This window comes from Lepidochelys olivacea (assembly GCF_965140295.1).
Source record: "Lepidochelys olivacea isolate rLepOli2 genome assembly, chromosome: 8".
NCBI lineage: Eukaryota > Metazoa > Chordata > Testudines > Cheloniidae > Lepidochelys > Lepidochelys olivacea.
This window is the reverse complement of record NC_140418.1, coordinates 37,543,596-37,555,613: the sequence shown is the minus strand read 5'-3', so window position 1 is coordinate 37,555,613 and position 12,018 is coordinate 37,543,596. Positions and strand designations below refer to the sequence as shown.

Below are 12,018 nucleotides of genomic sequence, written 5' to 3'. Positions count from 1 at the left end.
TTGAACTTATTTTTGTGCCTCTCTAGAAAGTCTCCTGAGACTCCATGGTTCCAGATAGTCTTCCCCGGTGCTGACTCGGAACAGCTCTGTCCGGTTGGCTCCGGGACGCTCTAGTTCTGCGGAAACGCACTAGAGGTTCTGAGGCTCTATGGTTAGAGAGGATGAACTTTCTATCCGTAGCCACTCTCTACTCTATGGCGGCAGTGAGGCTGAGTCCCCCGGGGCAGGGTGTCCGTGCAGAAAAGCGTCCCTGGCTCCAGGGCAGCTCTTGCCTCCCCCGGGGGCTCCCTGTCAGCCTGTGGCCCTGCGGAGATCGCTGGGGCCGGGGAGCTGAGGTGCCTGCGCCAACCCCTTACGCGTGTCTCGCCCCCGTTTCCCCGCTCCCGGCTGCGTAGCTTCGGGTCTCCCCACACCCAGCGCAGGGCCGGGGCGAGTTCCAGCCAAGATCCAGCTACCTCCTGAGTCATGAACTGGCTGCGCCCCCTCGCCGCGGGGGGCTGCCGGGTGCCCTTGGGGGGCCAGCACCTGGCACCGTCCTACGCCCTGCGGGCCTTTGCTGCCCACCCCCAAAACCAGGTGAGTCTCGCTCCGGGTGGCGGGTCCTGCTCCAGCCCCGAGAGTCCGTCCGCTCCCAGCGGACAAGGCTTTGTCTTTCAGGCGGGCTCTGATTCCCGGGAGGAGACGTGGGAGGTTGGAGCCTAAGCCTGGCAGAGCCCGCGAAGCTGTAGAGAAACAGGGGCTGGCACTTGGACCCTAACCCAAGTTCTGATATTGACGCTGTGTGGTTCTGGGTAGCTGGACACGCTCTCCGTGTCGCTCCTATTGCCATCTTTATTGATGGCGAAAGCATCTCCTGGGGTGTCGTGAATGTTAATGAGGTAATTAATGACAGGCATCCGACGAATTGGGTATTCACCCACGAAAGCTCATGCTCCAATATGTCTGTTAGTCTATAAAGTGCCACAGAACTCTATGCCGAGGGAATTAATGTGTCCAACTGATTTTCAAGGTGTTAAGTGCTATGTGAGCACCAACAGTTATTACCAGGATGTGACCTGAGTGCACAGACTAGAGGTTCCAGTGTGTGATGCTCTATCTTGATCCCGATTAAAGGACTGGGTTAGATGAAGGTAGCAGATCCCAGGCAAATTGCCAGTGCAGCCCTCTGGTGGGCAAAGTTTGGAGTCCCCCAGGAGTTCTGGCAGGGATTATTCAGGCTGGATAGAAAGTGATGATAATCCAGATTTGGGAGCCTTCTAGTTTATCTAGCTAAAACAACTAACTATATTTTCTACTCTGTAGTCAGTGGGTGTCAATGGCTCCCAGATTCCTGTGCATTCTAATGGGGGCTGCTAAGAATCCATTGGCTGTCCTGCTAACTTAAAACGTCAAATGCAAGAAAAACTAGGACAAGCAAGGACTTGAATTACAGTGGAGCTGTTATTTGCAGTATTGTTGTAAGCCGTGTTGGTTCCAGGATATTGGAGACACAAGATGGGTGAGATAATATATTTTATTGGATCAACCTCAGTTGTTGGAGGGTACAAGCGTTCAAGTTACAGAGAGCTCTTCTTCGGGTCTGGGGAAGGAAATCAGATTGGGAACTGATAAGGGGAAAAGAACTTCATTCTCAAAACCCCAAAGGTAACTCCCACCTCCTTATAGTGGAGCTGTTAGAAACTAGGGAAACCTCCTGCAAGCCTTGTAGGTCCACCAGTTGAATTGACATCAGACAGACACTCAGGGGTCAGTGTCTTATTCTGTTAATCAAAAGCCTTTTCTCTATCCCCAGGTGGCAGAGGGTGTGGTAAAGCTCCAGCAGCCAAAGCCACAGCTGGGAACTGATGAGGGGAAAAAAAACTTCATTCTGAAAACCCCCAAGGTAACTCCCCACCTCCTTCAGGGAGTTGGGTCTCTCATGGGTTGCTTCCTCTCCTGGTTACCCCATCTCTACTTGCATATGACTTAGGTGCTTTCACCACTGAAACAAACTGCCCCTTTCCTGCTTGTTATCCTGCACTTTGTGGTAGGGTGCACAGTTTTTCCTCAGCTCCAGCCTCTCAAGCCTATGGCTCTTTCTCCATTTCCCATTCTATTGCCTCTTCCCAATTGACTCTTATGCCTAAGGGCATATCTAAACGAGGAATTAGTGCATAGCAAATGGGGGCATAAATCTACAATGCTCCAGCAAGCCAACTGTTCATGTGGACCCTGTGCACTAAAACTTCCCTAGTGTTTCAAACAGCAGTAGGTCTAATGAATCATCAACTTCCATTATTCTAGGCCTAGCTGACCTTTGTTATAGCGCCAAACTTTTGGGCTCAGAGCTTTGAGCAGCCGCAGGAGCTGGGAACAGTTTAGATATTGGATGGTTTTACTGTTGCAGGTTGGTGGTTATAATTCTTCACTTTTAACATTTCTCACCCACTTCCCTTTGGTTTGGGCTCTCAGGGCACCAGGGACTACAGCCCCAAGCAAACAGCCATCCGGGAGAAAGTCTTCAACACCATCATCAGCTGCTTCAAGCGCCATGGGGCTGAGGTCATCGACACCCCTGTGTTTGAGCTGAAGGTGAGGGTAGGGTCTGTGATGTGACATCTGGGAGGAGGAAGTTGTGCTGCTGGAGGCACTGATCCCTGAGTCAGATGTGATCCATAGGTTTGTGGCTTTATGCCCCTTGTAATTATTGGGTGCATTTTAAATGGCAGTAGCTGCTTTCATTGTGACCTGAAGGGCAGCTGCCCTGACTAAGAACTCAGCTGTGAATAGCTTCTGTGGTAAAGCTGGAGGGGGGGGTTAGATCATCTGACCGGAGTTAGATCCAACTGATCACCTCTAAAATCAGGCTCAAGGATTCTCCCTGCTTTCTTTCTAGGAGCTTCTTGCTCCTGCTTTCTGCTTCTGGAGCTCGTCCTCTCTTGCCTGACACAGTTGTCTTGCTTTTCTGTAGGAAACTCTGACGGGGAAATACGGGGAGGACTCAAAGCTCATCTATGACCTGAAAGACCAGGGTGGAGAGCTGCTGTCTCTTCGCTACGACCTGACTGTATCCTGCTAGAGTCCCGGGCCTTGGGAAGCACCATCTCATCCAGGGGTTGCTGGTGTTTCTTAGGCAGGAGTACATGGGGTGGAGGTGAGGACATACTGAAGTCTCTGTCACCTCCTCCTAACTGGGGAGGAACATGCATGCTAATGCCACTTTGTATACATTCATCCCATTCCTCTCCAGTGTTTCCCTTGTTTCTAAGCCTACCTGTAACTGCCTCCATGCCATTGCCCATGGACACCTCTATCTCAACTCATCCTCATCCAAACTTCCATCCCTGCCACCTAGCTCCCGTCTCTAGGATAAGCTCAAGTCCCAGCCTTTCCAACTCCAGCACCTGAAGAATTACTATTCACCACTAGACACACAGAATGGTGACTAAATCACCCCATCCTCAAAACTAGGTTCTGGGTGACCTCAGGGTCTGTACATAGAAACCGCCCATGGGCTTGCTCCATCCAGTGTACTCCCTGGACACTGAATCTCCTCTCTCTACTGCCTTCCCCATCTGCCTGTGCTCATCTTGGCTAGCCTCCTTTCTGATTCTTCACACAACCTCCCTATTCTCAGTGAAAGAGCCATTGCCTTTGTTACTGTTGCCAAATGGGTCATCCATCCAGGACCGTGCTTTACTGACTGCAGCTCTGTCAAAATTTCACCTGAAAGCATTTTTGCTCCCTTATCTCTGGCCCTTAATCTGTCACTATATTATGTATGTAATCCCAGTTTGTATCATAGCAGCAAAAGACTGCAACATCTGTTCAAATGACCCACCAATGAGGCTGTTTGTTCTAGCTGTTAACATGGTGTGATTACTAAGAAGGTGCACTCATAGGGACTGAGATTTTACTGTCCATTAGGACAGGTGGCCACAGTTTGCAGGTGACCTTTAGCATAGGCTTTGCTGTGGGGTTGTGTTGTACTGGCCCAGCAGCTGCCTGTAGAGTGATAATGGGGCTGAATGACTGGCCCTGAACTCTCCAGGCCACAGGAGATTATCTCTAGGTTCCATCCTTAACCCTTTGTGCTCAGGTGCCCTTTGCTCGTTATTTGGCAATGAACAAAATCACCAACATTAAGCGCTACCACATTGCCAAAGTTTACAGACGGGATAATCCGGCCATGACGAAGGGCCGCTACAGGGAGTTCTACCAGTGTGTGAGTACCAGGAGCCTGAGTGTTCTCCATGCAGCAGGATCTGTTTCTGGGCCCAGAATTCCTTGCGTGGGGTCTTGGGTTCTGGCTCCCCACAAAGCATGGGGAAGGGGACAGGGAGGAAGAGGGCTCCATGTGTGTCTGGGGCCTGTTGTGCTGAAAAGGGGAGTGTCTCATGGATAAGATGCAGTGAAACCCTTTTTACTGTTACAATATCAAACAGTTAAGTGTGGTCCAAGGTTTTGTGACTCCCATTGTAACAACCACCATAACAGTCTTTTTAACCTTTTATTAAAAATACAGGAAAAGATGGAAAAACAGTTAATGCATTTGAAATGCAAAGTATTAAGTCAGACTTAACAATATCCCTTATTCCAGGGGTTCTCAAACTGTGGGTCGTGAGGTTATTACATGGGGGGCGCAAGCTGTCAACCTCCACCCCAAACCCGGCTTTGCCTCCTGCATTTATAATGGTGTTAAATATATAAAAAAGTTGTAAGTTTTTAATTTATAAGGGGGGTCGCACTCAGCGACTTGTTATATGAAAGCGGTCACCAGTAATAAAGTTTGAGAGCCACTGCCTTATTCCCTTTAGCTGAAGAGTTTGAACAGGGGAAACCCCCTATTTGACAGACTTTTAGGTTCAATTAAATATGTTACTAACTGTCCTTTTGGGGGAAAAGAGAAAAAGTTAGTTAAGATGGGCTGGAACTGTTGTTGAAGTCCACTCTTGTTTCTTTAAGAGAAAAGAAGACAAACACCCAAGGAGAGAAAACAGAAGTGCAAAGGTAGAAAATGCTGCTTCTGTCCTGGGTGCTGACTCTCATTTACAACCTCACTGCTGGTGAAAATCAGACCCAGTATGCTCAGAGTCCTGGCAAACTTGTACCCGCATTGGGCTGTTGAAGGCATTGCTTTTAGCTTGCTTCTTTGGTCACAGGCTCAAATCAGTGTTGCAAAAGATGGTGTTGTCTTGGCAGGCTAAATCAGACTCTTTAGACAGAAAAAGGAAAGGGAGAGGAGAGGGAAGAAATAAGGTGAAGAAGGAAAATGACATATGAGGGAGTGCGACAGCATGAATGCAAATCTCACGTTCCGGGTGGAGACAATGATGTCATCAGTTCCCTCTCTCTGGCCCAGTCTGATCAGGCCCTGTCTCAGCATCAGGTTTATGAAGGCCCAATGGTGTCCTGGTGGATTCCAGGAGATGGTGGAGGTGGCAACCATGATGGTAAAGCTCACAATTTACAGTCGACATGTCCCATTCCATCCCTCTCTTTACCAGGAGCTTTGCAGTTCCCTAAGCACAGTGGTTTAACTTAAACAGTCCAGTTTATCTTAATCTGGTTGCCTCCAATTTGTGCTAACTTTCATAAACAATGGCTTTCTGTAACAGGCTGAGTTGGATTTCTGTTACCTTGAACAGTTTAGAGTACAGGCCTCCGCATTACGTGCCTGGGCTCCCCTTTGGGTACAGGGAATGGGGTGCAGCACAGGGAGCTGTGTGTCTGGGGACCCTGATTTACCTAGGGAGGTGGTGGAATCTCCTTCCTTAGAAGTTTTTAAGGTCAGGCTTGACAAAGCCCTGGCTGGGATGATTTGGTTGGGGATTGGTCCTGCTTTGAGCAGAGGATTGGACTAGATGACCTCCTGAGGTCCCTTCCAACCTGATATTCTATGACTGCCTCTGCGGTGTCCCAGCTGGGTTACACTGCCTGGATTCTCACTGCCTCTTCCTGTATCCCAGGACTTTGACATCGCTGGCCAATTTGACCCTATGATTCCTGATGCTGAGTGTCTGAAGATCGTGCATGAGATCCTGAGCATGTTGCAGCTCGGAGACTTCCTCATTAAGGTAAAACCATAGCCCACTGGTTTAATAAAGTTACATGTCTTCCCAGGCCAGAATGAGCCTGCCCTCCCACCCCCTACTCTAGTGTGCCCTGCGTACGAGAAATCCCTTCCTTCAGAGGCTGGGGGGATTTTGACTACAGCTGCTTCACAGACCTCTGGAGCCATATAGAAACCAAGTGGAAGTGATTCAATCTTACTGGGAGGCTCCATTGGGCTCCGATTCAGAGTGACTCTGCTTCCCACCCCCAGGTCAACGACCGGCGCATTTTGCATGGAGTTTTTGCAGTATGTGGCATTCCAGACAGCCTGTTCCATAGCACTTGCTCTACTGTGGACAAACTGAACAAGGTAATGCTCTGCGGATTTCCCTGCCCTGGCTGGAAGACACTGACTGCTGTCTAGCACTGCCCTAGCTCTCAGCTGTGCATGCTCTGGTGGGAGGACTGTGATCCATCTCCAAATGTGTAGGATGGAAACACGTATTTGAAGCAGGACTTTCAGAGCTGACATTCTCTTTGGCTCTCCCAAGTGCCAAGAAGTTTGGATTCTATCCTTGAGCAAGTTGCATCCGCTCTCTGTGCCTGTGCTTTCCCGTCTGTAAAATGGGGATAAGACTTCCTGCCTCTCCAGGGATTTGGAGGGATTAGGGCTCAGATCCTCAAAGGTCTGCTAACTTCCAGTGAAATAAGTAAGCCCCTAACTCTCAAATACCTTTTGAGGATCTGGGCCTAACTCATTAATAGCTTTGAGAGGTTAGACTGAAGGCACCAAATGAGAGTGAAGTCTATTGTTAATTATTCTGGGAAGGCTAGAAATGGGAGATCCCTAACTGGATTAGCCACCAGGCAGTGGTCTCCCCTTTCCTGCAGTTTCCTCAGTGTGTGTTCTGAACCCATGGGGTAGTATTGGTGTGGAGGGGAAAGCTGGGGAAGGGGTTTTGCATTCCCAGGAGCAGCAGATTCAGCCAGGAAAGCTGTGATTAATGTTCTCATCTCCTCCACCCCAGGCAACATGGGAGGATGTGAAGAGTGAGATGGTTGGAGAGAAAGGTCTCTCACCTGAGGCTGTGGATCGCATCGGGGAATACGTTCAACTGCATGGTGAGTTCTGTGGAGCTGTGAGACCTGGTTCCCTGTCCAGCCTCACCCAGGCCAGCTGAGAGTCCATGTGGGTCACTTCACCTTCCCAGCAGCTATTCCAGCTTCCTTGGTCTCTGCATGGGGCGTGTCAGGGTTCCCCAGTTGTTTAGTTGCTCTTGCCCAGGCCGAGCTGACTTGCAGCCTGGGTGTCCCGGGTGGGATGCAAGGTCGGTATCCCCTGGGAGGAAGATAGAGATGCACAAGGCTGAAGAAGTGAGGAGGTGGGTGTAACCCAGGCTGGGTGGAGTGAGTCCATAGGAGCTTGGCCACACAATGTCTCCCTCCCTAGTATATTTCAGGTGTGTCTCATTTCAGCAGGTGGGCTGGGTCTGATTGAGCAGCTGCTCCAGGACACTAAGCTGTCCCAGAACAAGTTGGCCCGGGAAGGGCTGGGAGACATGAAGCTGCTGTTTGAGTACCTGACCCTGTTTGGCATTGCAGATAAGGTGAGTGATGGAGAAACACTGAGCAGGCCTGACTGGGTCATTTGTTGTGCCTGGTAATGGGATTCCCCTCCTGTTTCACAGATCTCCTTCGACTTGAGCCTGGCACGGGGTCTGGATTATTACACTGGGGTGATCTACGAGGCCATCCTGCTGCAGTCTTGGAACGACCACAAGGAGGAGCCATTCAGCGTGGGCAGCGTGGCTGGAGGTGGCCGCTATGATGGGCTGGTGGGGATGTTCGATCCCAAGGGGCGGAAGGTGCCCTGTGTGGGAGTCAGCATCGGAATCGAGCGGATCTTCTCCATCATGGAGCAGAAAGTGGAGGTGAGTGCCACTCAGAAGTACGCAGAATGGCCCACCACTGTGGGGACCAGCCAGGGGGTGCAGGTAAGGAGGCCACTTTCTGTAGGATACCTGACACGTTTGTTGCAGAAATTGGAAGATCTGTAGTGGATGAGGCATGGGACTGTAGTAAAGAAAGGATGGGCTTGTGGTTGACTGAAATGCAGGAGACCTGAGTCCTCTGCTACATGTTTCCTTGGCATATCCCTTGAATTAGAATTTTCACTAAGGTAGGGCTGGGACATAGGAGGTCTTGAGTTCTATTCCGGGCTCTTCCACTCCTTAGCTGAAGCTTGGACCAAGTTGCTTTTCTGTCAATTTCCCTGTCTGTAAATTGGCATCCTCATTTTGGCCGGTAGGACATGCACACAAATGCTACAAATTACACCTGGTAGGACATGCACACAAATGCTACGAATTAACCTGGTAGGACACGCACAGTTCGAATCTAGGCTGAGGCACATAAACAAAGTCCACAACTGCAGAGTTCCCAAAAAACACCAAGTTTATTACGCTCGAGCGTGGTGCCCCCCTGCTAGCCAGGAGGGGACCCTGAATACAGATTATACAAAGGTTATATACTTTTTAGCAAAGCATGTTGCCCTCGTGCATCGGAAACCTTAGCCAATAAACAAACCTTTTTCTTATCTACCACCTATCCCTGCTTGGTGCATTCCTCGTGCTAAACCAGTATGTTAATTACACAGCATGGTCCTAAAGCCATGCATCAGTAACTTTTATTATCAGAATGGGAGGCCTCACATCAAGGCCAAGAGACAGGCAGGCAGAGACTGACAAAAACCAGATACTGGGAGTCAAGGCAGACTGGAGACGAGGAGGATTTTCACAGGGATTCAGTATCTAAGGATCACTCCTCCTGGTGTATGATGTGCTGGCATTTAAACAATGGTGGGCCCCAAACCAAAATGGAGTCACATGTGCTAACTTTTCCTTAACATTTTCCATCTGTAAAATACTTGTCTCCCAGGGCATTATGAAGATAATTAACTTAATGGTTGTGAACGTCATACTACTATGATAGATGGCGGAAAAACCCATGAGGAAATCAATAATTCTTTATTTAGTTTAGTGTTGGGGTGATGTGTGGTAAATAAGACAGAGGCAACTCATTGTCTGGTGAGGCTCAAAAAAATTATTGAACAGCTGCCTCATTCCCAGGACAAGTCCAGTGTGTGTTCAGAATGAGGCAGGGATCCTGTGGAAAAAATAGTACATAATGAAATCCAGAGTCATGATGCATGTGCCCAAGGGAGATAAATTAAGGTTGCACAAGTTTGACATTGCAAAATAACATTCTTTGAACACAGTTTGGTGGGTTTTTGTTGTTGTTTTTCATGTAATCCTCCCCTATATAGGCTGTGTTAGGAATATGGTAGCATTCTCCAGTAATAGGTACAAGGGGTGGGTGAGGAGCAACTGTCACGTGCCTTGCAGCATGTCTTCATGAGCAATAGGATGTTTCCATATGTTTCATTCACAACTCTGTTCCTGCTCCCAGGTTTCTAAGGAGAAGATCCGGACGACTGAGACGCAGGTGCTGGTGGCAACCCCGCAGAAGAACTTCCTTGATGTAAGATTGAAACTCATCTCTGAGCTCTGGGATTCTGGGATCAAGGTAAGACTTGGCAATTGGACTGGCCTAGTTGTGCTTCTCAAAGCCAGCCCTTAGAATGGGGGGAGAGAGAGCGTCTCTGGGGAGAGGTGGCACAGCAAGACCAAACTTGCCAACCTCTTCGTTGTTTCGCTCTGACTGAGAAAGGCAGCTGCTGGTACTGAGCCTGTTGGAACCATCTGCCCCAGGGGACTCTGTGCTAATGGCTAGAGCTCTGAGGAGAATGGTAATTCTGTTTCATGGAGGCATGTGGAATTTCAAAATTTGGTTTAGTTCCAATTTGGAACAAAACCCAGAAATTTCAAAACCCACAAAAACAGAATCCCAAAAAAATCACAGTTTTGATCATTTCCAGATGAAATTCCACCCAGCAGGCTGAAGGGGAACTGGGAGCTCTAGCTGAGCCAGGAGCCTCAGAGTTTGGGAGCTGGTGCTCTCAGGGCCTTGGCCCTGTCAGCTTGCTAGGTAGGCTGCAGAAGAACTGGTAGCCCACGAGGCAGGCCAGCTGGTAGGAAAACCTGCCTAGCAGATGAGTTTCAAAACTTGCCTGGGTTCCACTGGAGCTTAGTCGAAATCAAACCACCTCCACAAAATGTTTAGATTTCAACTAATCTGCATTCTCCACCAGAAAACCATCGGCAAATTTCCAGCCCGTCCTCGCAATGAGTTAGAACTGGGTAGGGTCTGTCACTTCATATTCTATGTAACCTCTTGAACACAACCACATTGCCTGCCCCTCTAGGCAGAGATGCTGTATAAGAAGAACCCCAAGCTGCTGAACCAGCTGCAATATTGTGAAGACATGGGAATCCCTCTCGCAGCCATCGTAGGAGAGCAGGAGCTGAAGAATGGAATTGTCAAGCTACGAGTCGTAGCTAGCAGGGAAGAGGTGAGGATGTCCTTTGATATTGGGGATAGGCTAAGGGGTTCAAAGGCTGCCTCCAAAACCCATTGAAAGGTTCTAGACAACATTCTCCCTGGCTATTAGGGCCTCTTTGCGAGCTTGCAGATCGCTAGAGTTAACCAGGCTCCAGTACAGATTGAATCCTCTTTACAAACTAGTCTAAGTCCACAGCGAACCTTCCTCAGAGTTACAGATCACTAAAGCTCTCTGCTGAGCAGTCTAATCCTGTCCCTCAGGGGTGTGGAACAGGAAATCCCTAATCCTCACTCCTTCCACAAGTCTCTCCTTGGTGGTCAGGGGATGGACTTTTATGGGGTGGCACTTCCAGTGGGAGTTCACAGAGAGGAGGGTTTGAGGGATGGCAGAAGACAGGTAAGTGGGCATCCTGATATTGTTGGGAGCTCAGGTCACTTCCCATGAGACAGTTTTATTGCTGAGACCAGTTCCTTCCTGTTTGTTGTGCAGGTCGATATCCCTAGGGAGAAGCTTGCTGAGGAAATCAGAAAAAGGGTGGAGTCCTAGAGCCCTTCTGTGCACAACAGCTTGACTCACTGGACCTGTTTCCTGCCATGTGGATTGTTTCCAGCCATGGGATGCGCTGCTAGGCCATGATTCTGTGAGGATTTGGGTAGTGCTGATCGGGCTGAAGTACATCCTGCTGCACTGAGATTAACCTTGCCCCATCAATCTTATGACTTGGTACAGCATCTCCATTTGTAGGGAGTGGACATGGTTTTAAAGGCATAGGGCAGATTACCAACTGTTCACCTCTCAGGTTAAGTAGCATGAAGAGTGGGTCTATTTTAATGTGTCTGTATTATGGTAGCAAGCTCATTGGTCAAAGCAGAGCTCCTACATTTGCAGTAAGGCAGATTCCCTTGCAATGACCTAGGCCTTAGCGCAGAGTTAATTCGCTATCTTGAAGGAATTCACACTTGCTGGGTCCTGCCCAATGCCCAGATGCCTTTGCAAGTTGACTCAGCAATTTGCTATGTTCAGGCTTGCTGAGGGTAGCCTTGTGAGCATCCTCACATATCCAGAACCTCCATGGAAACTTGTCCTTAGAATCTATCTGCCCTTCGCCTGTGCAGGGCAGCTCTGAATCGCTGGAAGGTCAGTCCCCATCTGTGGGGCTCCCTTCCCCCACCCCCAGTTATGGAGCTGAACTAGGAAATTTCTTTCCCTGCTCAATGGGATGGGAGTATCACTGCTGTCCAGGACACACATGAACTATGCTTCAAGGATGCTCTTCAGTATCCCTACATGTCGTCAGGAGATTAGACATGACATTCCCATTTTGTGGCTGGGCTGTTGGCATAGTGCTGCACAGTAGCTACAACCCTCCTCCCAGGAAATGACCCCATTGATCCAGGTTTTAGTGATCTAGTCTCTTCTCCCGTGGTTTTGTCTAAAGTGAATGAGGCTGTGGATGAGCTGAGACTTTGGTTTCCATGCAAACATGGATAAATTATGTAAATAAAATACTGTGGGTTGCTGAA

At 49.1% G+C, this 12,018-nt stretch overlaps 1 protein-coding gene across 4 annotated transcripts; it reads left to right on the top strand.

The window, feature by feature from the left end:
• Window positions 1–35: 35 nt before the first annotated feature.
• Window positions 36–12,018, top strand: LOC311524685 (histidine--tRNA ligase, cytoplasmic-like). Of its 4 annotated transcripts, none has more exons than XM_084636041.1 (13): window positions 36–576; window positions 1,793–1,882; window positions 2,452–2,571; window positions 2,951–3,046; window positions 4,079–4,204; window positions 5,949–6,056; window positions 6,305–6,403; window positions 7,062–7,155; window positions 7,513–7,640; window positions 7,722–7,964; window positions 9,502–9,618; window positions 10,358–10,504; window positions 10,985–12,018. In XM_084636041.1, the coding sequence occupies exons 1-13, from the start codon at window positions 466–468 to the stop codon at window positions 11,039–11,041; spliced, it is 1,536 nt and encodes a 511-aa protein (XP_084492167.1). In that variant the 5' UTR covers window positions 36–465; the 3' UTR covers window positions 11,042–12,018. The 4 variants fall into 4 exon arrangements, with proteins under 4 accessions (XP_084492167.1, XP_084492166.1, XP_084492169.1 ...); XM_084636040.1 differs by having other exon boundaries at window positions 7,510–7,640; XM_084636043.1 differs by lacking the exons at window positions 2,951–3,046; window positions 4,079–4,204.